The sequence below is a fragment of the Cariama cristata genome, unplaced genomic scaffold (assembly GCF_000690535.1).
Source record: "Cariama cristata isolate BGI_N322 unplaced genomic scaffold, ASM69053v1 scaffold337, whole genome shotgun sequence".
NCBI classification, from domain to species: Eukaryota; Metazoa; Chordata; class Aves; order Cariamiformes; family Cariamidae; genus Cariama; species Cariama cristata.
Window position 1 is genome coordinate 94079 of NW_009626880.1, and position 25944 is coordinate 120022.

The window sequence follows — 25944 nt, forward strand, 5'->3', positions numbered from 1 at the left end:
ATGGCACTTAGAAAATGTTTTCTCATGAGAGTTTCAACTAGGTAACATTTATATTACTATACGACAGAAATGATAAACTATTTGTTTTGTTGCTGTGATATAACTGTTTATAAAGTTGTGACTTGAGAGAGATCTTAAAAATTCATTGATTTCTTTTGGTTAAAAAGTAACCAAACTGTTGGTAGAAAAATGATAATATCATACTTCCCAGTTTTGATTTTTTTGTCTTGTTGAATGGTAAGGGTTTTTTGCAGTAAGTGCAAACATGATGCCTGTTTCAGAATAGAAATTCAGAAATTACATCAACCACTCTCTATAGTGTTGTTATGTAAAAGAGAATTCACTGGGTGAAATTCACAGTGTTGTCTTGGGCCACTAGAAAGCTAGTGGTCATGCCTGAAACTCCTTTTTGGGGCAAAGTTGAGTGATTTGTAGTTTGGCATGAGGAGATCTCTATTCTTTATTAAGTTGAAATGGAAAATGGAGAAAGGTGTATACTGTGAACTCCGCATTTTTGGGCTCTCAGAGGTTCTAACAGCTTCAACACATGGGAATTAATAACAACAATCTCACTTTGGGAGGCATTTGATGCCTTTATTTTTCTGATTTATTTTTTTTTTTTAAATAAAGGTCTTTTACCTTATGTTAGAGGAGACATTACCTCCAACAATTGCTTCAAATTCAGAAAGCCACCCAAGCTTCCATGGTATTAACCTTGTTTGTTGGATACCTTTGCAGTTTTTATTTTACCAGAAGTGTATGTCCCTGTGCACAAAACAACAGTTCAGGCAGATTCTCAAAGTTCTGTCATCATTTAACCAGTAGAAACATCCTACTGAATAAAAATGTCAGCGTCAATATCTTTTCTGTTAGTATGGTGGTAACCACACGGTGTCTTCTGTTATGTTTGAATTTTAATGGGATCTGCCTGAAGGATTTAGCAGGTCTTGTCCAAATTCTTCTGTATGATGCATGAGCCAACAATGCAAATCAGAACTTAGAAATATAACAGACAGAAAGTCTAAACCCCCAAAATTCCTCTTATGCCACAAAGCATTGTAGTTCTGGAATTGCTACAGCTATTGAATCCTAACCTTTGCTATTCTGGGTCTCTTACTGACTTGAAAATATCTCAGCATCTCATAGTTTTGACATTTACATTACATCCTTATTTTCAGGTATATTTACCTTACGTTTGTCTCTGCCTGCTTTACTAAAAAAATTTTGTTCAAGTTTTTGCCCTACTCTAAGTAGTTTCCTCTCTGAAATGATTGAAAAAAATCTAGTGGGACATCTTTGCAGTCTTAGCAACTTGCAGCTTGTTCTCTCTTGAATTTATCTGTGAATACAAATTGCACCTACATCTGCATCTGGAGAAACGGAGAAATGAGAGTACTTCTGTACATCTACGCAAATCTGATTGTTTGTCACAATTGTTACTTGATTGGTGAAATAGTTTTCTTCCTCAGACCACATTCTCATCAGGGACTTGCCGAGTTGCATACAGTGACTTTCTGCGGGCCGTTGTTATTCTACTTATCTAGGAATAATGTGAAGGCTCCCCTAGTATATCTCAAGTGAGTTTCTTGTCAGACTAAAAGATCAAGTGATGCCTACTTCTGTAAGACTTATTAAATTTTCGAAGGACCAGTATCACCAAGGTTCAAACAAGTTATTTCAATTCCACGATAATATCTAATGGCTATTGCAGGGTTTGGTCCATACTATTTTATAAGACTTCTGAGTCTAATATTCACTTTGGCAGAACCATATTCCATTCTCAATCCAGTTGCCTTCTTGAAGTATATTAATTTCCAATGTAAGCCTGCAAAAATTAATTATTTGCTTAAATATATTTTAGGGAAAAAGAGTAACTGTGGGGGTTTTGTGTTGAGTTCTTGCATATTTTTGTCCTACTGGTGACCAAAGATTCTGAATTTGTTCCCATATTTTTCTTGACCAAGAATGTTCAGGTCACTTCTCTGTCTTACTGTCACTAGCTGTAAAATGGTGATAATCCCATTTACTTTGTTTATAAAATCCTTTGAGGCTCAGTGTTAAAAAGTAGTGGGATTTTTTTATAATAAAGCCCATTTCACTTCCAGTGTAGTTGGTAATTTTGAAGAGTGAACAGACTTTAACTGCTTACATTTGACATATGGAAATGTTACCCAAGTTTAATTACCCGTTTATTTCTTAAGTGAGTAAGCATCCGTTTGTCGCATACCCTTCATCACTTGGCTTCTTTCTCCTTCTTGGTGTTCTGCCTCTACTACTGTTGTGTTTTGATTCCAAAATATTTTTCCTTCAGTCTCTCTGTTTCACTACTGTGGCATTATATTTGCACCGTAACTTTACTTTAGGTCATGTTATGTTATTGAGTGCTTCTTGTAGGAAGAACTTATCACAGCATATTTTCAGGCAGGCTTGATACTCATTATATTAAATGGCCAAAGGAAAAATCTTAGACAAATGACTTGCATAAAATTCACTTTTATAATATCTTAAAAGTGAAAAATCGCATATTGGAGAAAAAAGTATGTTAATGGTTGCAATAAGTCTGTAGTCATTTGTATTTTAGTCGTGTTATCCCATGCAAATCCAGTGAAGATTTTCTAGTGGGTCTTGTACGTCTGAATATTTTAATAAGTCTTCTATTTGAATAAAAATAATTGCAGCAATATGTGGTATTTTGCTTAAATTTATTATAAGAATGCATAGAATGGTGTAATAAAGCAGCGTGTTTACCTGGAAATCCCGCTTTGGGTCAATCTGTGTATTCAAAATGCTTAGTAAAGCTTCTGAAAGCACTGCTCAGCAGAGTTGCGAAGTAAATCTGAAGTTATTTAGCAACAGGCTACAAGTATTAATTTTAATAATTTAAGTTTTTTAGTTTCTCAAAACAGTAGTTTGGGAACTTAATGGTGTTTGACAAAGGCAAAGGAATATTAGCCAAAGTATTAGCCAAAGTGAAAAGGAAGGAAGGAATCAGATGTTGAAAGTGGACAAGCAGTGAAATCAAATAATCCAAAACAGAACATTGTGTGTAAAAACTCAGCCTGTTGATTTCACCATTCGTTTCCAAACTTAGCAAATCATTAAGGGTATGACTTCTGACCATACTTTACCAAACAAAATATCCCAAGCAGTCTTTGTTTTACAGAAATCCACGTATCTTAGTATTGTTTCTTACAAGAAATACATTATCTTTTGACTCACTGCAGATGAAGTACCATTGTGCCTTGCAGGTAATAGTTTATTTGAGTAAGGGAAAGCTTTGAGATACGAGCAATGTGATTTTATTTTTTTTTATCATGATTGTGTAGCTTCAGAGAAACCAAAACTCAGATGTTCATGTATGCTGTCTGTAATATGCTAAAAAAAATGTTTGGAAATCCTTCACTGTTAAATGTTGTGTGAACAGTATGCTTATGCTGATTATATGACCTGCATGTTGGCAGTAGATTGGGATGTGTGGGAAATGCAGAGTGAAACCTTCGCTTCCAGAGTGAGGGCTGTGAAGTTATAGTTCAGTAGTTAATATGTCTCCTTAGAAGATTTTATGATGTGCAGTTGCTTACAGCTTTTATATGCCTTTTTAAAAGTCAAACCCAATATTAAGCTATTTTGTCCTTTGTTCTGATCCATTCTGAAGAAGAAATGATTAGGCAACATGCCTATAGTACTGAAGAAAACAGAGTATGTTGGGGTTTTTTATGCCTCACAGAATAGCCCAGGAGAAAGTGGAAAGAAAAATTCTGGAGCAAAATACTAAAAATGCTTCTTTTCTTCTAGAGACTGGACTCCTTTTTAGGGAAACAGAAGTCTATTTGTAAACACTTGCTATAGTATACCTAAGCAGACATTCATATCAAATGTCTTACTGAACCTGCTTTATCAACATTATCTCTGAAGTGGTGATTTAGGACTGTCTAGAAGCTTTCAAATAACACCTAACTGAATATTTTATATTTTTAACAAAGTCTAAATAGTCCCCTAAATGGCCAACATGATCGTGATCCTATACGGTATAAAAAGGTTGCAAACTCTTGCACAAATGAATGGGACCTATCACTCTCTGAGTTAAAAAAAAAAAAAAAAAAAATTAAAAAAAATTCAAATAAACACAGAATCTGATGAGTTTTCAGGATCATGCCTCCAAAACAATGTAAGATTTTTTCCATGGAATTACAGTTGGAAGAGAATTTGTCACTGCAAAATCTTTGGGAGAAAATCCAGTACCATGTACGTTTTAAGAAACTTGATTCTTGCACTGCTAGAATGTTCATAGCTGAAGGACTTTTACTGGTATAATTTTTAAAGCTGATGGTTCCATTTAAAATGTTTTAAATTCAGTTAATCAAATAAGACAGGACCAAATTGAGGGTTTAGTTCTTTTCTAATATCTGGTCTTTTGGAGGTGTATCTGGGGGCACAGTTTGTTCTATTGTGTTTAAGCAGAATTTCTGTCAATAGAAATAAAAATTTATCACATAATCTAGAGCTTCTATTTTTACATTAATGTTTTTATAATGAAACGATATTGAGAAATACACTACTACCACCTTCAGTATATAATATACTGTATCTTATTTATAGTAGTAAGAAGGGTTTAAATCAGAAATAAGCAGACCTGTTAGTAGCAGAGAATAAATAAAGCTGTGTTTCTAGAGATAAGGATTGCAATGCAAAAGTTGGGTGTTTACTTGATCTTCTGTGGTTTAAGGACAACACTGCAATAGGATCTTATGCATGAAAATGCATGTGGTGATAGCTGTCGTGTATTGATATAGTTGTTTTCAAGATGAACGTGTTCCAAGCGTGACTCTTCATTCTCATCCTCTTCGCTGTTGTCATGAACATCATCATCATTGATATGAGTCCTGCAGATGCGTTCTGGAGGGACTGTCCTGTGACATTGTGGGAGGAATTATATTTTAATTATTCAGGATAACTCATCATTTATTTTAGAGACGCTGTGTATTTAAAGATTTGAAAATGTTCACTTAATCAGTATATTAAATTTTCTCAATAATATATTTATTGAGGACTTCTGTAGGTCATTCTTTTTAAAAGTCTCCCCTTGCATTGTTTTCTCATTTATATCATATACTTAGTTTTCCTGAGGAAAGTATTGTCACTTGTTGCTGAATGAGAACTTTCTGTATAACACACGTAAGATCCTCTTCTGTGTTTCCTTTGCTTTGTAAACAGTAGGGAGGAACTAGAGAGCGTGCCTAACTTCATGACTGGGGCTGGCTGAAACGCCACTTTCCCTGGTCATCAGCAACTGATGATTCCTTCCAGTTATTTTGTAACCAGTTGGGCTTTTGCCTCAAGAGCAGAAAAAGCTGGTACTTTGCTGTGCCGGTCGAATTGTAGCTGCCCCAGCAGACCTGTGACCCAAGCACTATCACAGGTTAATTTCCTGGAGAGAACTGGTGCTCAGCGTCTTTGTGAGCATTTTCAAGAACTATGACGAAGGGTGAAATCGAACTTTTCTCTTATATGCAGAAACACTGCAGTAGAAAACTCAGGATTTAGCTGCTCTCTCAGGATTTTTTGAAAAATATTTACTTAAAAGTAATAAGTTCTTAAAGCATGTATTGTGACATTTATTTTAATGCCATTAATGTAACAAAGAGCTTGGAAATTACCTTATTTTATTATTGTTCAGTCTTAGAAAACGTAGTTTTCTCATTTCATCAATTCCAAATGGTACAGACTTTAATTCATTGTGATCCAAAAACAACTCTCTCAGAGTGTGATATGCTCCAAAAAATGATACCGGATCTATTCCATCATCAGTAAGTTTGTTGAAGGACAGGTAGAGATACTCCAGCCCTGGCTTCATGTGACCAAAGACATATCCTGGAATTCTTTCAATCTGATTTCCTACAAGTACCAGATGTAGTAAAGATTTTGGCAGATAGGAAGGAACATGATATAACTTATTATAAGAGAGATCAATTGATTCCAAGTTCCTGCATTAAAGGGGAAAAAAAAATGGGATGAAAACATTACCGCATACTGCATCGTTAATGCTACATTCTGTGCAAAATAGTGCTTAACACAATTACAAGGAAACTAAATTTCAAAGGGAAATTTGTTTCTGTTAATGGAACAGAATGCATTTTATGGAACATGGTCATGCCTAATTACTCTGGGAATAGAAAGAATTGAAGTCATTAATTATCAATCGAGCACAATGATTCTGTTGATGGGAAGAAATCTACAGTAATGAGTACGGAGAGAAGGTTGAATAGGGGAAACCCTATTTGTGATTAATTTGTGATTGACAAGCATTGCTGAATTGCAATAATGAGTTACACTGGAAAACATATAAGCTGAGGACTTTAGTGGTTAACCTATTGATGTGGATTTTTAAATTTTGTTCTAAAGCTCATTTGAAATGGAATTGTTTTGTGAATGGCTCCTTTAGAATCATTCCAACCTGCTTCACTTCCAGAGGTGAGAGAAGCTGTTAGTAACTATATGGTTGTTCTCAGATTAAGCAGTTTATAAATGGGCTAGGACAATATTAAATTATTTTTAAATTACCTGTGAGAGATGTATTAACACCAAATTATGGTATAATTGTATGGAGTATTATTGATATTTAATGTTCACTTTTTTATTGAATGGTCAGAAAAAATATTTAGACTTTTATGTAATTGTGATACAGAATTGAGGTATCTTTTTTGTTTGAATGCTGACTCTGAATACTTCCCAGATAATACAATTTAAGCAAAGGAAATTAAGACAAATTAGCTAAGGAAAACAAGCAAATCAAAAGATAACTAAAATTTCAAGTTAAAAGTAATGAAGTGCAAATATTTATTTCATTAGCTGTCTCACTAATAACAGAGGAAAGTAAAATAATGATATTTTAAATGATTCGTACTTACTCTTGATTTATCCAAGCCAAAGGTGCTATTCTGTGCTCTTCTAATTTGTTATGCTTTAGCACAATGACATTTATGTTTGTTGTATGGTTGAAGCAAATTTCTGACACTTCTTCAATTTGATTATTTTCAAGGTATAACTCCTGTAAGCACATTTGGAAAGAAAAGTTGTGAAAGCAAAATATGCTGTTCTTTCCTGTTGCAAATTCAAAATGTAGCTATTACCTGTCCTCCATATTACCTGATACATCTGTTAATTTCTGAATCTGAATCGGAGTCAGTTTGTAGCTGTAGTGTGACTTTCAGAAACACAATTTTTCAAAGCAATTGTTTTGTTTTTTCTTTTGTGAGAATACAGACTGCTTTGAAAGATCAAATAGAAAAAGAATTGTATCTTTTGTCTTGCCTGAAGTTGTACAGTGAAAGAATATGTAATGTGAGAGTGATAAGATTGATAAAGAAGTTGTTAATTTTTTTTTGTCTTGGAAAGCTATTAGTGAGAAAAACATGAAGAATCTTGCTTTCTTAATATTTTTGCTGGGCACTTGTGAGCTTTGAAAATTTCAGATTTGTAGGAATATAAAATGTTAACATTTTATGAAACTTAACGTTGTGAGTCTGCAATGTATCAAAACTACATGTTTTACACAGATTAACTTCCTGATAATGGCTTGTAATGTAGGATAAATATGACTTGAAATAAAAATGAAGCAATGACTAAAATATATATAGAAGCTGAAATAGAATTTAGGGCCTGTAGAGGAAGGCTTTGAGAAAAGAGAAAATCAACTTTGTAGCCTGAAAATCATTGTTTTTGAGTTTATTAGGTGTTAGTTTAAAATTAAATGTTCCCAAAGCATATCAAGTGTAGAAAAACTTGCTAGGTGTTTCATCAAGGAGGCATGAAGTGAACAAAAAAAAAATGTAACATATTAGTGAATAGGTTGTGGTAAACATTGAGCTGAAGTAAAGTTGCAGGCAGTAGCTGCAGAAGCAGCTCATGTTATAGAAAAGATATTGTTGGTTTTGCTAGGTTTGGTGTCCGTCCATCCATCTGCCCAAAAAAAACCCCGCCAATCCCAAGGATAAAAGGAAATTAAATACGAGGACGGTGAAAGATCAAAACGAAAGATAGAATCAAGATAGATGGTGAAATTTGTAGGTAGCAAGAATTACCTTTGAAGTAAAGACTGAGGTAAGCAGAGAATGAAACTAGACAGAGATTTAAAAGGAGGAAGAAAATACCTTCCAGATAGCATCCCTGAAAAAAACAAACCGAACCACCACAACAAATCACATTTAAATTCTGGGCAGAAGAATGGGATGGGAAACTACCAAAAGAAGAAATTTCTCAAGTAAAAATCAAGGAATGAGGAAACTGTTCAGGGAAGAGAAATGAAACTCCCATTCAAACACTGTCCCCCACCCCAAATGAGGTGGAATTCAACAAAGGTGTGGAAAACGGGGAAAATTGAGACTTAGACCAGCCAAAAAAGGAAGAGTATGGTTAGATATAGGCCTGCCTCTCTCTCTCTGACTAGACAACCGTGATTCCTTTAGTCTTTCCTTATAAACCAGGTTTTCTAGATCTCTCATTATTCTTGTTGCTGTCTTCTGAACTTTACTCTGTGTGGTAACTCAAAGTTCACAATGTTTTTGCACTAAGACGTTATCTGTATTAACAGTGTTATGTGAATGATGTGTAGCTGAACAGACAGGAGTTGCAGGCTATACTATTTTGTGAGACGGTACTAGATAAGTTTAGACTTAAAAGACACCTTTTGGGATGGAGTTGGTATATAAGTAAATTTCTAGAAATAATGATTTAGGAATAAAAATTATTAGTATATCTAGAAACAACTTTATAAAATTTAAATTGATCTCTACCTGATGATAGTAAGGCAGTAAGTAGAAAAAAAAAATTATGAAGATGTCTGGAAAAATGAAGCTTTCTTGTTTTAGTGGGTTTTTTGTTTGTTGTTTGCTTTTTGGCTGTTTTGTTTTTACCTCAAGAGTGGCAGGAAGACCTTGTGGGATAATTCTAAATTTATTTCTTCCCAGTCGCAAATAAGAGAGACTTTTCAAAGGATGAAAGGCCAAAGGACTGACGTTTGCTTCACTAAGTTTGTTTCCTTCTAATTCCAGAGTGACCAAGTTCTTTAAATCTGGGGAGAAAAAGTTGGAATTTCTGTTAGTTAATGCCATTTCAGACCTTGTTGAAATGCACGTTTAATATTTAACCTTCTTAAATATTACTCAGATCAGTTCACAGCATGAAGAAATATAGTGAAAGGATTTTCACTTATTATCTCATAATTGTAGAATCATATTGTTTTTAGAGACTGACTAGGGCTTTATTTGTAGCTTTCTCTGCAACTTTGAAAGGAAAAGAAGGCAGCTGTGAGACTTGTGGATAGTGCTACCATTTACGCCTTATCACTTCATGGATTAAGTGCAGATGAGCTTTGGAAGACTGTGTGGGTGCTAACCTTTGTGCAGTTGCCCAGTGATCTCCATGGGTCTCCAATCTCTTAGGTGATAATGCGTTTGTTACTCTTTTCTTTGGGCTCGTATCTTCCCCTCCCTGCTTTATCTCTTTCAGTCACCTGCTATACTATGTTGAGAATCCTTAACGGATTATCCTGTTGTTCCTCCTCAGCTGTCCAAATGCAGGTCACAGAAGACACCAGTGTTGATCAATGTATTAAAGCAGGAAATACTATTTCATAATAAGTTCCTCATTTACAAATAATCTAAATAGTTATATTTTTTCACAGAAGCTTTGTGTAGTTCCTTCTAACAGTGCAGTTTGATTTTAAACTAAAAGGCTCTTGCAGTCCTTGCCCTAAGTTTTCTTTGTCTTAGCTCGGGCATTTATATTGCTCCGTAGTGATCTGTATCACTAAACTGGTCGAGTTTAAATGGGGACCCTTTTTGCAGGAGAGGAAAGGAAGCAAAAAAGTCAGTCAAATTATGACATGGACGATACCCTTTCTTTTTTTTCTTTTTTTTTTTTTTTTCCTATTTTTTGGTATCAGCCCACATTTAGCTTGGCTTAAAATTATCATAGTTAAGTCCAATTATATTCTGCCTTATTTTTCATGCACATCAAATTCTGTTCACTTTCATGCAATTTAAAGAATGACTAATATAGTTTCACCACACATAAAGCAATCAGGTTATGGGTCGGGATAGTAGGTATCTTCAACATACTTCAAATCCATCTCTACTTAGTAACCTTAAATATAAACTTCTTTGGGAGAGTAGCAGTTGCATAAGAAAGGAAAACATAATTTTAAAAAACTTGTCATGCAAATTTTTCAGCTTTTGTTGCTTTTTGAAAACATGGCTCTTAAAAGCTAGCAATAATTTTTCTGGTTATATCAAACCAGATGCATTTGGTTGAACATTCTGTTTTTCAAATTTATTTTAATCTTTTCATATGATCGATATTGGTTTTCTAATTACCTTGTAAGCCATCTTCATCAATGGCATGAAGGTGGTTGTCATTTATTTTTATTTCTTCCAAAGCTGATGGCAATTCAGAGGGAATATGTACCAGCATATTTCCATCCAAATACAAACGTTTTAGCTTTTTCAGGATCTTAATCATAGAGATGAAGAAGAGAACTTAGATTATCAAGGTGTAAAATATATGGTTAAACATATAGTATAATCATAGTTCATGTTTTCTTAAACACAGGGTTTTTTAAGATTTTCAGCAACAGTGCAGTAGTATCTGGTGTTTTGAATAAAAAATGTTTTTCTCCTATCAGTCTAATTGGTTTCTTTATGCTAAATATTAACAAAGGTGCCAGTTAATGTAATGTGTAAGTGGAAGAGCTTGATTAAGCACATCAACTTTCCACATGGCCATCCTGCAGCTATCCAGTCATAACTATTGGTATTACTGCTCCTGTCTTTGGGTCATGTAGGTATTACCTTACTATACTACTGCAGTATTTTGGAGTTCAAAGTACATACATTTGTAGGTTATGCGTTTATACTCTTCATTTGTAAGCAAAGTGACCATTTTCTGTAGGTCAACAAATTTACTTTACTCAAGCATAACGACAGCAGCTTCTTCAATGTCCTAGGATTTTTGTGACTTCAGCCAGCTTAAAAAATTGGTGTATGGTAAAAAAATTATCATAGCTTAATTTTGATGAATGCACATCAGTTATCATGCAGTAGTGAGCATTTCTTAAAAAGGTGGAGTTGTTTTATCAGTGGGTCCACTGAAGCCTGCTTTCCTCCAGTTTTGTCTTAATTGCCTGGTGTGATATAAGCCTCACTAAAATTTGTTTCACAATTGAGACCTTGCTGGTCTGTCTTTTCCATCCATTTTGATTTCAGAGGTGTCGTAGGAACTGAAGACCTTTGAAATCAGCCAAAACTGTTCATGTTATATGGAGGGGAGTAGTATACAGAGTCCTACAAGATGACTGATGGCATATGGCAAGAAACAAAATTAAAAACATACAGTGACAATTTGATTTGTTGTTCATATGTTTTTTGTATTCATCTTGCCTGAAAAAGCAAGGCCTTTACAGCTTACATCCATACTTAAATTACTATCTGTACGTACTTGCTTGCATGAGAAATTATTATGGGACAATTCTGTCTTCAAGTGAAGAATATGTAGATGCATTTGAATAGCCTTTTACCATGTAAATTCCCCTTGCAAGAAAAGGACTGAATATTGGAAGATTCTTGGACTATTTTATGAGAAAGCTGTTCTTTTAGTAAGCAGCTATGCTTGAAAGTTTCTCATTAAAGATAGTCAACAATAAGCGTATAGCTGATTACATGAACTGCTATTGAGTAGATTTTTATAGCAAGACCTGGCATAGGCAGATCTTTTGGAGAATCCAAGAGTGTAAGCTTTACAGAGCTACTGTAGTGAGAAAGATGATACATAAATTTACAAATGTTGAGCCGGACTATCCCAGGAATTGTTAATGGAATATGAGCCCTTCAATTCTGAAATCTCTCAACTGCAACTGAGAAAATATCAGAAAATTGTCTCTCTCTTATTGTTTAACATTTAGTACTTAATGAATGTCATTCAAAAATATCTAGATATTCTTGATTTTGCTGAGATATTTCTGGAAATAGCCAGGTTTAACTGTGTTGTAATTATACAATGGTTACTCATACTAGGTGCAAAGTATTTTAGATCCATAGACTGAAAAGCAGGAAAAACTTTCCGTTAAGCAATAATTAGTCATAGGACGGTAGAAAAGTTAGGCTTTTTTACTTTGAAGGCTTGTGAACCTATGCCAGGAGAGGTAATATTATTTTTACTCAGATCAATCCATTCCAAATTAGGTATCCCGTTGAATGCTTCATCTGAGATAGTAGTGATACTATTTCCTAGGACAGAATTCAAGAAAATAGTTTGAGTTATGAATTACAGTATGCATCTGAGTTGTATAGTACTGTACATGAAAAATATTGCAAAAATAGTCGTATTATTTACAATAATTGTGTGTAAATACATTCATATTAGTATTCAAACACTAGTAAGCAAATCTAACATTTTTAATTTATTGTTTTAGAGGCTTAGCTGTAAAATTCATTCTAATACATTTCTATGATAAGGAATGATAAAGTATTAACACTACCATTGACCGCATTTGAGAGTGGATAAAGTTACTTCATGAGAAAAATCATGCAAAGTAGACCCTTTACCTGTAAGGTCTAGACTTGTTAGATCTGGATCTGAGATTGGTGGTATTTGTGTAAGTTTGGCGTTAACGCAGCTTACTGTAGTATCTGAGGTGGAACATCCAGATGGCAAAGGAGGAGCTTCTATAGGTGGAACAGGAACTGGGAAATGAGATGGCATTCTGAAAGTACCGTCATCTTCATCACTTTCATATTGTATTTCTTCTTCTGCAGCTCCCTTTTTTGTGATAAGTTTCTTTTCTCTGTGGTAGGCTTTATACTTCTGTCGATTTTTTTTGCCTTTCCTTTTTCTTTTCTTTTCATCCTTTTTATGACCCTCTTTCTCTTTAAACTCTACCACTTCTGTTCTAAGCAGTTCATCTTTTTTGGTTTGAGTACGTGCTGATGACAATACATTGGCGTTGTCAAGGTCATTGGGTTCTGGAGAGTCACCAGACAACTCACTTATGTCATCCAGTGAAATAATACTTGAATCCAAAGAGGAGGCTAACCAAAGGGAATGGGAACAACAACAAAAAAAGTTGGCTGAAAGAGGATATGAAACTAAAGTTTTAGTAAACATTGTTCCCCTCATATAGTAAAAATATAATAACTACAGAAGAATAGTACTCCCCTTAGAACATGATTTGAAAGAATGGAAATATGGTCTTGTATTACTGCTTGACAGAATAGACATTCTTTGACTGAGAAATGATTGAGCCAACCACACAGAACGGTTTGTAGACAGGTATGATTCATTGCAACTCCAGAAAAAGGGGAAGAAATTAATATAGCCATTATCTTCCTTTTTGAACTAATGTATTCATTAGTTTTTTGTGTTGATGGGGGTGTCTAAAGAGGAAAAAGAATGTGTCTGGGAGTGGAAGGAAAGTAATTTGAATAACATTTGCAAAGGTTAAGACTTGTTCTCCAGTGCAGGGGACTGTCAGGTGTAGAGATGACTGCAGATGGGAAGCTCACCAGGGAAATGTGTGAACTCCATTACCAAAATGTAGTTTTTATTTGCATAACAGGACAATTCAAATAAAGGAGTTTAATTGTTTCAATCGATATGAATTCTAGTTCTACAGTCAATTTCTATTATGTGTCTACTTGGTGCACTTCTGTGTGTCACACATGCACACGCATACAAGGCTAAATAATATTTTTACAGTGAGAGGAGGTTAAGTTCAGTACTTTGCAGACTTAGGGTATTGCAAGTCAGGGAAGGAAATCACATTTCATCTTTATCTCCTCCATTCCTTTTCTTTTTAAAGATACTGATTCTTGTTTAAATTTTTATGAAGAAGCAAGATTGTAGTTCTGTTGTTCCTCTTGTGAGTTGACTTTATTCTGTTTATTTATATCCAATAGCTACATGTTTTTACACTCCTAACAAAGATTTACCAGTCTGTAAACTGTATGATGTTTATTATCTTTGTCTAATACATTAGTAATGGCTGGTAGTTATTGATTGACCCTTTGTAAATGGAAGTGGGATATGAAGTGTAACCAGATGTTCTTTCTTCGTACATTTACCAAAATTTTGTAAAGGTAGGAGGGAAGAAGCAGAAAGGGGAAGATAAAAAAAGAAATATACTTAACATCTTTTCTTTTAATATTATATGAAACTCATCTAACAGCCAGTGTACTCTAAGAAAGTGAAGTCAACTTGAGTAGAAATTGTGCAGACCTGCTCTTATCATGTCATTCAGGACGTGTTTTCTCTATTAAAGGGTAATGTGTACCTTGTAATCATTGATATCATTAAATGTAGGATTTATGTTAGGTTTTGCATGAGGTAATTTTAAATTAGTAAAAATATTATGGTGTACTGTACCAGTATCAGAACAAACTGGGCAGCATTCTCCTGCAGGTATGACAGTTTTGGGACATTTCAGAGGGTGGCACATGGTTGTATCACATATCACTTCTCCTTTTGAACAGAGACAGGTAATGCAGGGCTTGGGAGACCAGACAGCTTTATCATACATAATCATCCCATTAGCTGTGCAGTGCCCCTTCTTTCCTAAGAAAGGAAAATAGAACATTGGAGTTAAATAGCTTAAACTGAAATAAACCCAACAGTGTATATTTAAAACTTTGGAAAGAAGCGCTACTATTTTGTTCTCATTTTGAAAATATGTAAAATATACCCTATTCTAAGTATCTTATCCTTATTCCTTATTTTTCATAGCTATATTTTCTTCAGCTTATTAGAAGTCTCCAATAGCTATTTGGCTCTTGGCCTCTCAGCTGTGAAGGCAGTCAAGGGAGAGGCACACAATTAACGTCTATGTATCTGTTACCTGCTTACAGCTTCACAGGGAAAACTGAGTGCAGGTTCCCTGTCCCTCTAATTGCCTGCTCCCTCTATTTCAGGTAGTCATCGTAATAGTTATTTCCCCCTCTTCTGAGCCACCTGATGAGGACCCTTACCAGCTTTGTCTTCTAGAATAACTCTTGAATTATTCAAGTTCAGAGATATTCCTAAAATGGGAAAATTAAATCTAGATGGTGAGTTTCTTGAGGGTCTTTTGCATGGCAGCTCCTCTTTCCTCTCCATCCTTAGAAATGGAAAGCAGAAATCACAGATCTCAATGAAAGCTGTGCATAGATACAGTTGAGAAAGAACCAAATGTTTTCTTCATCACAATGGAGTTAAAATAAGTCACGCAGAACTTGAGAATATTTCTTTCCAGACCCCCTTCTGTTTTTCTGTTCTGCACTTTTCTAACATCTTGCCCATTAAATGAGGAAGTTTTGTTAAGGCTCTGTGGAACCAGGAGGGTAACAATATTCACTTTATAGTGACTGTTCATAGGCTTAATGGAATGAAAGTCCATTCTGTAATGACTGGTAAGATGGCAAACATCTCCTCTTCCCTGTAACTTGCTTTATCTGAGAAAAAAACCACTTTGCTGGGAAAGTAGTACACTTGAATCGTGCTAATAAATACTTTGTCTCCAAAGTTTCTGGACATGAATCTGCAAAAAATTGAGATTTCCCTAGGGTACCGGTCAAAATTTTCAGAAAGAAATGTAGAGAGATTTATTTTGTAAGCTGTACTCAGATATTCAGTAGGCAAGTTGTTTGGAGAGTGTAAAGACATGGGAATGAAACTATTCCAGATCTCTCTCTCCTTCCAGTGATGGAGTCTACCTAAGCAACACCCTGGGCAGTTCTTATCCAGGCTCCAGGATAAACATTGCATTTTAGCATAACACTTTTTTTTTCTTTTTTGTCTTTTGAGAGAAGGAAAGACGGAAAGCCAAGGTTGAGATTCTTCATCCCATGCAAATCTTTTCCTATTTTTGAGCGTACTTCTGAATCTGGTGAGAATCTGTACTCCCTACACACCTTCCTTTTCGTCTTTCTAATTAACGTAAGAATGCATTGCTGAAGTGTTTGTTTCAAGCTGGAAACCCATTTCTAAGTTACTTTATACTTTCCTGTGTATAAATACCCCCCGCCCCTTTCCTCTTTTCCTATTTGGTTTGAAGATAGTCTAACACAGTGGAAAAATCTTATCTCAACTTAATTTACATGGAGGAGACTTTCATTTGCAATAGACAAATTGTCTTTGGAGGGATTGTTTGTGGTTTGTTTTCCCACACTCCACCCTGGTCCATGCTTGGTTGTTCAGTTTTAAGAAGAGTATTCAGGGCAGTCTTTAAATATCCTGACAAGACTATTGTAAGTATGAAATGTCTCTGGAATTAATATTTGACTCAAAATCAGGCATTTTGCAAAGTCCTTCAAGGTAGTCCTACTCTCAGCTTCGTAACAAATGTATTCCTTTGCCCTTCTATTTAAAGACCATTGGATTCAAACTTGTTTTCTAGAATAAAAAACAATTATCAGAATCACCCTGTTTGGATGCCTCTCTATATTCCTTATATTTTAAAAAATGCTTTTTAGATTTAAGTTACTCTCAGGATGGAAAGGGGGAGAAATTAATTTTTTTTAACAGTTGCATCTTGTTTTTTTCAAAGGTCCAGGATACGTATGCATCATTTTAGCCATATAAAGTTGTACTCTAATCAACTTGAGCCATGTTAACTGAAGGAGGAGATGAGTTAGCCCAGGCCAAATGTTAGTTGGCTGTAAGTCCCTTGTCATTTTACCCAGGTATCTGTAATCGAGCTGTTTGCTGGATCCTGACTTCTGGTTTTTATGTGCTTGCCAGGAAGCCACAATATTTCTTTTAAATAATCTCCAAAGGAAACACAAAAAGAACACTACACTTTCTCGTGTTAAACAATAAAACGTTAGCTGTTCCAGGGGAACATTTCTGGCTTGAGATGGAAATTCTTCTGTGCTTCCTTAAATTCTTTATTTTGTTTTAGCTACTAGACTGTATCTGAAGACAAATCTTGTCTGAATAAGCATAAAGATATGGGTTATCAGGCCTTGGCCTCTGCAGACTTCTTTGACAAATTATCTTGTTTTCTGTGTACATGAGAGTTACTTAAAAAGACAGGACAAGTGTATGTGCGCAAAGGCAAAGAGGTACTCTTTTACTGTGTTGCAGAACTGCTATTTGGCACTCTGTTGGAATTCACAAAGCCCCTATGAGACAGATTAAAGACTGCCTTGAGATGCTCCTTGAAGTTCCTATCCACTGAATAACTTCAGTGTGGTGGTACCAGCAGAGAGAAATGAGGTTTAAGAGATATTAGAAATAGTGCAGCAGTGTGTGTCCTATTCTGCACTGCTTAATGGGCAGACTGTAAAGACAAACAACTGCAAATTATCTTATGTTGTGGTGAACAGTTTGATTTAATTTAAATGCTCCACATGATTTTTATATGGAGGAAGGAGATATGTCTGGTTACTGTTAAACCTCTATTTAACTGTTAATTTTCATCCTGCATATGGTATCTGTAAATTGCTTTTTAGGCTACTAAGAGCAAAATGAGTAGCTAGGAGAATGAAAATTAAGTTTTGGATTGCATTTTCTTCTGTTCTGAAGTATGATTAATAATAGTGTTCTATTATTTAATAGGCTCTGTTTTTTCCAAATCTGACATTAACTTGAAAAAATTTTGAACTTTAAAAGCTAGACTAAAAAATACCTTGTGGTTGAAGTCTTTGGCAGATGAGTACAGGACTTTTAACCTTTGGAAATATGGTGTAAATTCAGCATGAAGTTCCAAATAAAATGAGTTCAGTGGTTTTAGCTCAGCTTTTGGATGCGAGTCGAGATAGAAGGAAACAAATGGGGTGGGGAGGGGGGAAGAGCCATGCATTATTTCAGCATGACTGATGGTCTCTGACAGAGAGACTGGAATATCTTACATGAAGTGTATGCTATTTATGTGGTATTTTCCTCTGTTTAATTTAAAAAATATTTTTAAATTAAAGGTTTGAGATTAGTAGTATGTATTATAAGAGTAATATTGTAGTACACACTAGAAATGCTATAGTCAAGAGTTTTGCTAGTTTTCCCATTAAAACCCCTTGCTTAAAAATACTTGATTTGAAATGGTTCAGCCTTTCTGAAAGTAAGGACTCACAACAAATACTAATTGTTAAGGAAATGTGACTAAAATGTTTTGTCATTTAAATTGAGACCTGTTAACCTAGTGGTCGTGTCTCTTGTGTGACACACTAAAAGGCTTAACTATTTGCTTATAAAAATAGATTATTATAATTTTACGTAGAATAGTGGTAATCAGGGCGTTCTTATTTTTTTCACAATGTATAAAATTGCGTATGATGATTTTATTCAATGTGTGATCTCTTGGTGCTGGAATGGAAGTATCTATGTCTTTATGTTTATTAGCTATAGAGTGGACACAACCCTGTGTTGGTTCCTCACAACATCCCACTGTCTTTTCTTCAACCTTTGAACCTCTTTCTATGAAAAGGAATGAAGTGTTGTAACATCTCAATAATTTTCAATTGGTTAATAACTGGGGTTTTGAAGTTGAAAAATACTGATAGTGGTATGCAGAAGTTCTTCTCTTCAGAACGGATGTCTGATATTTAGACTCTTGTGAATCTTAATTTCCTGTTTTGTGAGTTGTAATTTCCCATTAGTGACATTGAACATAAAATCAGGAGCATCCTAGAGCAAGAGTTCTCTCTTCCTTTACTGCACTAAGGACCAAAGAGACACTTAACAACTATCAGTTCTCAATCCCTGTGTAGTCTTGTAGTCTTTGAGGAGCCTGTAGGGAGGCCTGTTACAATTACCAAGGCAGGTTTCAGTAAAGATCAATTAAATTATGCTTTTTGTTTGTTTCTTAAGACATCAAATCCTCTTTCCTACATCTCCTTCAAAAACTATAAAATACGTATTAGTGCAGCAATGTGAAAACTTCTAGATCACTGAAAGGGCAAGTTTTATATAAATTGTGCTATTGGACTTCTTTTAAATAAATCCAAGTTCTCAATATAGATGGAGCATAAGAGTGATCTTGTGTTGAATGAGTGTTTTTTTTCTCTCTTAGATTAGTTTTCCATCCTAAGGGTCTTGTTTGTAATTTAAGTTTCGTATTGCAACTATTACTGTGTGTTACTAATTCATTTACAAACTAAAGAATTATTCCTGAAATATTGCATGTAGACATAGTTTGAATGCTGCTGTTGAAAAATAGAACCAAAAAAAAAAACTTAAATCCATTTTAAATAACAGTGGTGAAATGTTAATTACTTAGGAGATATATTGAGCAAGAAATTCTTCAAAATGGCCTTCAAACTTGCAACACATTTGAAGTTATGAAAATGTCTCACCAAAATTTTTATTAGTGAAGATGAAATGAGAATGCAGAAAAATTGCAGAAAATATTAGTTACCTGGCAAAGCAGGATTCTCTGTAAGGCTTAAGCATAGACAATTGAAAAGCTTCATATGCAACCACAAAATTATTATAAAAGGCAACAAAAGTAGGTTAGCAAAAAGGTAACTGAGTTTTAATTCAGCATGTGTTGCAAGTACAGCTAAAATACAGCTTTCCTGAGTTTATACGTTTCATTTGAAATCAAGAGAAAAATCGTCCCACTCTAAGTAGTAGAGGGGCTTTATTCTTACCTGGTAAGACACTGTAACTAGATTCATGTCCACCCAAACCTACGAGAGAGTCAAATACTCCCATAACACCATCATCAATATTAATAAGAGGTATGCTGGGTACTACAGCAACAGGAGCTGGAAGATTCATCCTTGGCTGCCTTGGGGACCTGTGCCCTGCTGAGGAGCTCCTTCTCAGTCCTCTGTGACGCATTCTTCTCCTTTGCTTCCTGAGCGGTGCACTAGTTTGATTTTGAGAAAGATCAATGCACAGAGACACAAGCAGGAAATAATAGACTAATGATGTAGCCTGCATGGTTTTGTGTGTCTCAGAAAGTATCCTGGAATGGGAAAAAAGAGGAAAATTAGATACCTAGAGAGCTTTTAGGATTACGTCAGTCATATGGTGCACTTTTCAAAGCAGGTGGACCAGTACATGGTAGGTCAATATAACCATTCTTCCTCTTGGAAAGAAATTGCCCTGTAAGAGCTAAAGTAAGCAATTTTAGTTTAGTTGTTCTCTGCCCATATGGGCAATAGTCAAATTCAAATAGGTACTAGCTTTGTATTTGGGGTTGCATTTAAAGAGGTACTTTAGATTTGCGCTACCACCAGGCATTTGTAGTCTAGTAATTGTTACTGCTTCCAGCAAGGGAGTTCTGGAGAGCTGTAAAGTGTTTCTTCACTTTTTGATTGCTAATATTTTTTCCATGCTGTTGTAACTTCTGAACATGGGAATGGCAAAGTAACAGAAAAATGCCTAATTCATTTCTGATATGCTGCCCCAAATGCTTTTGGTTTGTCATTTCTGTGCAAGGTATTTTTCACCATAGATGAAAAGAAATGTTGCTTTTGCTTCCATTTCTAGCCATCATCTTCTTCAACAGAATCTTTTTGGTTCTGCAGCAGAGGATGCCTTTTGGAAGTTTGATCGCAATAGCGCTGTTTGTGACATCCCACATCTGCGTTTCTAGTGGAAGTTTTTATTAAGTGTAGGTAGGCTAAAAAAGGATGGTCTATAATGGGTTGCATTCTACATTTACTTTCTAAGAAATTCAAAATGACTGTATATCTTGAGCCTTTTTATGCTTCTGACAGAAAAATTACATTTACTGTCGCCAATAGGTGGCATTCCAAAACAGAGCAGTCAAGATTCAGGAGTATGCATAGAAAGCATATCCAGCAATGGCTGTACCAGTGTGGAAATAAGGCTATGCATGTCCAAAGTTATTAATGATTTGTAATAGCTCTGTTGGCATAATTCTTTCAAAAAGGAAACGCTCTTGTCCTGTGGCCTATTTTAACTGAGACGGTAGAGTCTGAAGACACTAGTATTCTTGTGATGTTGAGACTTAGTGAAGAAGTTGAGTCTTAGAGCACTTAGTCTTTGTATCTAAGACAAGGCTTAGAGTATGTCCGTGGTTTTTCTCTAATGAAGTCTTGAGGGGGTTAAAAATGCTTTTTCTTAATGTTTGTCAGCCTGGCTTTCTATGTAGCCTTTCACTTTGGAGTTAGTCTTATTGTAGTTACTTGCATAAATGCAGGGTAATATTATTTCATGAACTTAAACTGTGGTTTTGCCTGGATCAATTTTTTTTTAAGAAGTTTATGCATCTTGGTATTTTCTAATTTATGTAATGGGTCATTTTTTTGGTACAAGTTGCCTGACTTTTCTTTAACATCAGGCATGTGATTGATTGCATGTTTTTCCTGCTTTCCACAGCATAATTCTAATATTCTGTTTTTAAATGGGAAGTTGGCGGTAAATAAGCTAAAACCAATATGATTTTACTTCTTTCTAATATTGTAGTTTACATGTTCAACTATTTTAATTTTAAAATATAATAGCAAATATATATATTAATTTGCAGAATTTTGTTAAGCTAAACTAGTATTTTTATTCTCATATAAAGAGAATCGGAGGTGCATCTCACAAATTCACGTAACATCTTATGTAATAGCAGGGTTCTGAAATTAGTCCAGACTTTAGTTTACTGCTTTCTACCCATTTGAAATCAGTTATTCTAAAATGCTATATAGACATTATACTGAGTAGCCTTTTATTTACAGGAATTACTGTTAACTGACATAACAAATAGATGCAGAAGCTTGTACTCTGCATTGATGATGTCTGTTCTGTTTCAGAAAGTGCTTGTTTCTTAGTACCTCAGCTTGCAGGACAAATGACCTAATGTTTTTGGTTTCTAACTTACTTGCGTGGTAATGACTGGCTATAAAATTACACAGTAAGCTGCTGTTCTGCAAGTTTGAATGAAACACACAAAGAACTCTTAGGGAAAACTGAATATACAAAGAAAAGTCTTGAGCATGTGTATTCATTCTGTAGAGTTAGTGACATCTTAATTATGGTCACGTTCTTACAGTACACTTTATAATAATGCCATCGCTATATAGTTACAATACTGCTGCATTACATTTGTGCTTTTATAACACTTAAGCCTTTCTTCCTGTGACTAGAGGCGTATAGTGGCATGACTGAAATAATTTTCCATTCTCTATGCATGTATTTTTAAAAGTCAGGAATAATATAGGGTGGGTTACGTTACAGTTACTGCACAAACAATGTCTCAGAGTTTTGCTGTTAACTTCAATATTGAGTAAAACTCTATAGTAAATCCAATTATTTTAAAGTGAAACTTGTTTTCATAAAATACATTATAATCACAAATTATTAAAAAAAAGAAAACCACCCCCCAAAATATGTCTTTATAAACTAATCCTGTTCATATATGTGAGATTATATGCAATATTTTCACACCAAGTTCACTCTTCAGTACTGAAAGCTTAATACTGCTACTTTCAACCCAATGGTGTTCCTAGCATGCAAAATACTGAGCTACATTTCTAAGTTTCTTTCCTTGGCTTATTTAATAAGTGCTGTCTCACGTTTTAAGACCCAAATTGTGAATGTTGTACAAGAAAAAGGCCTTAAATGCATTGGGCCTTTAATGCCCATGACTGGAATCCTCAGGTTATCTATCAGGAAGTTATATTTAGAATACTGCCAGCCAACTTTTAATTTGGGGAAAATTCAACCTATTCAACTTATATGACTTTTGTAATAAATTATTATGTATCAAAATAAAATTATAGACAGTTAATATAATGAAATTATTATATCTTTGTGTTGCCAGATACTCTCAACATGGCTGCATTGCTATACCTCTTTTAATTTTACCCATAAATGTTTAGATCATGCATAGTATGTGTAAGCATCTTTATTTCCTTTACTTTTATCATGTAATGTGTTCAGTAGTTTGTAGCTTTCAAAATGTTTATCTTCAGTAAGTTCAGTATCTGTTGTTTTTCCTATTATGTTAATGGAAACAGTTAATTTTTAAAGTAGTGACCCTTTAGAAATACCAGAGTATCAGAATTTATTAAATAATCTGCCTTTATCTATTCACTCTAAATTCAAACACGTTTTTAAGATGTCAAGGTTATTTCTCATGATACACAGGGGTTAAAGTGATTTACCAAGATTTTTCACATACTCTTCTTTAAATTTATTGCAGAGAAATGAGTTACATTTAGCCATACCAGCAAAACTAATTGCACTTTCATTTAGTTTAAGCTTGAAGTGCGTGGCAAACATTCATACCAAACAAAAAGCAGATCAACTGGTATTGCATACTTTATCTAGAAAAGCATTTATGTTCAGTATTACTAAATAGAGCTAATATTATTTCATACATATTTGCAAAGTTAACATGTCGTTTAAGCCATTCAACACCATGCTTTAAGCAGTAATTTAAAATTTAAAACATTTTACCTTGTAATCTAACCTAACAGCAGATTCTGCTTGGTGTCATTTAGTCTCCAGTTGCAAATGAAACAAAATCACAGTGATATCTTTAAAACAAACAGAAACAGTAGGGATTGTTGAAACATGTTAGATGATTCCTTAGTTAGAGTCTGAAATAGCTTCTTTCCCTGGGGACAAAGTGCTGTTCTGTGTGCAGAGAATCGGCTAATACTGCTACTCGGAGAACTTAAAAGCTCACTTCGGGAAAATAAAAAGCAGCACAATATGCTCGGTCCGTAGGCTGACAAGGCACAGCTGGAAATTCTCTTTCAGTACTTACAGTTGCATAAGGAACAGGAAAATGGAGTGTTTTCAAAAGATGGGAACAATGTGTATTTTGTTCAGTTCTGGTTTGTGTATTTTGAAATTTAGTTTCCAGGTGGCATGATTTTAATATAGATTTATAATTTTACAGAGATAATAAATCTTGGCAAGCATAATCTTAACATAAAAACATTTAATAACATTAGAACTTTTTTCTTCAAATCATATTTTCTGAATCCACTCCTGCTCTTATAGCCTGTAATCTATAAGCAGCAAACCTTTTTGTTGAAGCTTTAGCATGGAAAATTTTTCTTTTGTCCATTTACAGCAATGATTTCACCGTAAGTTGTAACTTAGGCACGGAAAATAAAATGACCAAAGCATTTTCCCTTCATTTTTTTGTAAGGCTAATTACATCCTGAAACATGATCCTGAAGCACAGCTATGCAGAAGCTGCAGTGAAGTTAGTAATCCAAACATGAGAACTGAGTGTGGGGGAAAGGAGGGAATAATGGTACCTTACCACAAGTCCGTTGTGTGCCAGCAGAGCCTTTTCCTTCATCCCCAGATAGAACTTCTGCAGAGTGTCAGTGTTTGATGAGATGGTGAGCCTGCTAAGCCTCAGAAATGGCAAATTTACCTGGTAGATGGAGTTGTCTGAGTTCTCCTGACATTAAAAATTTGTTGTTTGCTTGAATTCATACTCTGAGGAATGTTTAGACAGATAGTCATGGAATGGTATAACCATTGAGTTAAACCATAATTGTTAGCCGGTATGTGGTGGAAAGATACTGGGAAAACACATTGTCTCTTAAAATAGTCATTCAGTTTCTACTGTGCTTTGCTTTGCAAAGTCAAAAGAAGAAATATTAAACTTTTGTCATTTATGTGGAGCTGTTTAAAAAGAATGGAGTTAGTTACACTTAACAAATGGAGCTAGCATGTGGGATGTGTGTGAAAAGCATTGATTTGTAAAGGGTGAGTTGAACAATAGGACAACAGTTCTTCTAGCACAAGAGGGTAAAAGAATAGCAAGGTAGATCATCTTCTCATGGTTATGCATGTCAGGTAAAACACTTTATGTATTTAAATGATGGTGTATTTATTAGAGAGAAAAGTGACAGCATTCACTTAATTTTATATTTAAATGTGACTTCTTACACTTCTGATCGCTGTCTCAGGATCATCTTATGATAGTGTTCAGGCACACATCTCCAGAAATTCTGCCTAGCTGGGACACAAGATTGCCTGCTAGTAGTCCAATTCTAGTCAATGCTTAAACCTTTTTAGGTTTTGCCATCTCTGTACTTTTTTGAAAGGTCAACATCTTCCAGTGTCTTTCCAGAACTGAGCGGGACACAATCTTTTCTCCTCTGATAGATCATACAGGGAAAATCCTCCATCATCTAAGCAGACTGAAGGATCTCTTAAGGTGTTATTGAATCTGTGTATAGACTTCTCTAAAACAGATACTTTAGCATAAGCAGTGAAGCACAAAGGCTTGCTAATTTTAAGGATCTGAGATGATCTATTGATCTGTTATATGTGTATTCCATAGCCTGCATTTCCGTAGTCCAGGTTTCGAACGGAAAGCAATTGTTGGTAAGCAAACACTTCCTCTGATAACGTTACTGCTTCGAATATGTGAGTAAAAGTCCTGGAGGCATTGCAGTTCTGGTGGTATCCGTGTTTAGCCTTCCTTGTGGCCACCTTTAAATCACTGTTCTCCTTTAATATGCATGTCAAAATGAAGTTTCTCCTATTTCTGTTACACACACTGAAGTTAAAATATACACACAAAAACTTGTCAAACTGAACAAATAAATAATCTAGTTTAGTCTTCTCCTTCACCCCTCTAGTTACCTGACATAAGAGTGTGGCTTTGTGATCTTAGTAGTACATGGCAGTAGTATGAAACAAATGCCTATAAGGCCCTTGCTTCTTTTTATCAACTTTTGTTAAGGAAGAAATAAAGACAATCTGAGGGATCTGCAAAGGCATAGCTCCCTCTTCATGAAGATGACATTACACTTTCCTACAATCAACAATAACGTTTGAAAATTGTAGGAGCTGTTAAAGAGAGTGTCTCGTGGTTACCTGATACCTGGAGGGTTTGGGGTTTTATTAATTTGTAAAAGTAGTATCTGAAAATGGACATCATGTGCTGCCTTCGAATAAGATTTAAATGTATGTAAGATTAATAATTAAATATTGTCTTAGTATTGTGGTTTACATTGAAATATTCCATGCAAACTTGCCTGT

At 34.8% G+C, this 25944-nt stretch overlaps 2 protein-coding genes across 2 annotated transcripts in view; one reads left to right on the forward strand and one right to left on the reverse strand.

The window, feature by feature from the left end:
- Positions 1 to 25944, forward strand: part of CENPP (centromere protein P) — a 147612-nt gene that overhangs the window by 91943 nt on the left and 29725 nt on the right. The window lies entirely within an intron of this gene.
- ECM2 (extracellular matrix protein 2, female organ and adipocyte specific) lies at positions 4703 to 24239 on the reverse strand. The gene is made up of 11 exons (XM_009704196.1): positions 24206 to 24239; positions 23386 to 23465; positions 19614 to 19933; positions 14416 to 14604; positions 12600 to 13082; positions 12166 to 12281; positions 10374 to 10509; positions 8913 to 9070; positions 6909 to 7048; positions 5658 to 5984; positions 4703 to 4910 (listed from the first exon to the last, which is right to left on the reverse strand). The coding sequence occupies exons 3-11, from the start codon at positions 19906 to 19908 to the stop codon at positions 4703 to 4705; spliced, it is 2052 nt and encodes a 683-aa protein (XP_009702498.1). The 5' UTR covers positions 19909 to 19933; positions 23386 to 23465; positions 24206 to 24239.

Bases quoted from the DNA above. Each gene is read 5' to 3' on its own strand.
- ECM2 (XM_009704196.1), bottom strand. From the start codon at position 19,908: ATGCAGGCTACATCATTAGTCTATTATTTCCTGCTTGTGTCTCTGTGC. The intron at 13,083-14,415 runs GTACAGTACACC...CCCTTTGGTTAG, and splicing joins CCCAGTTTGTTCTGATACTG to CCTCCTCTTTGGATTCAAGT. The intron at 5,985-6,908 runs GTAAGTACGAAT...CCTTTAATGCAG, and splicing joins TTGGCTTGGATAAATCAAGA to GAACTTGGAATCAATTGATC.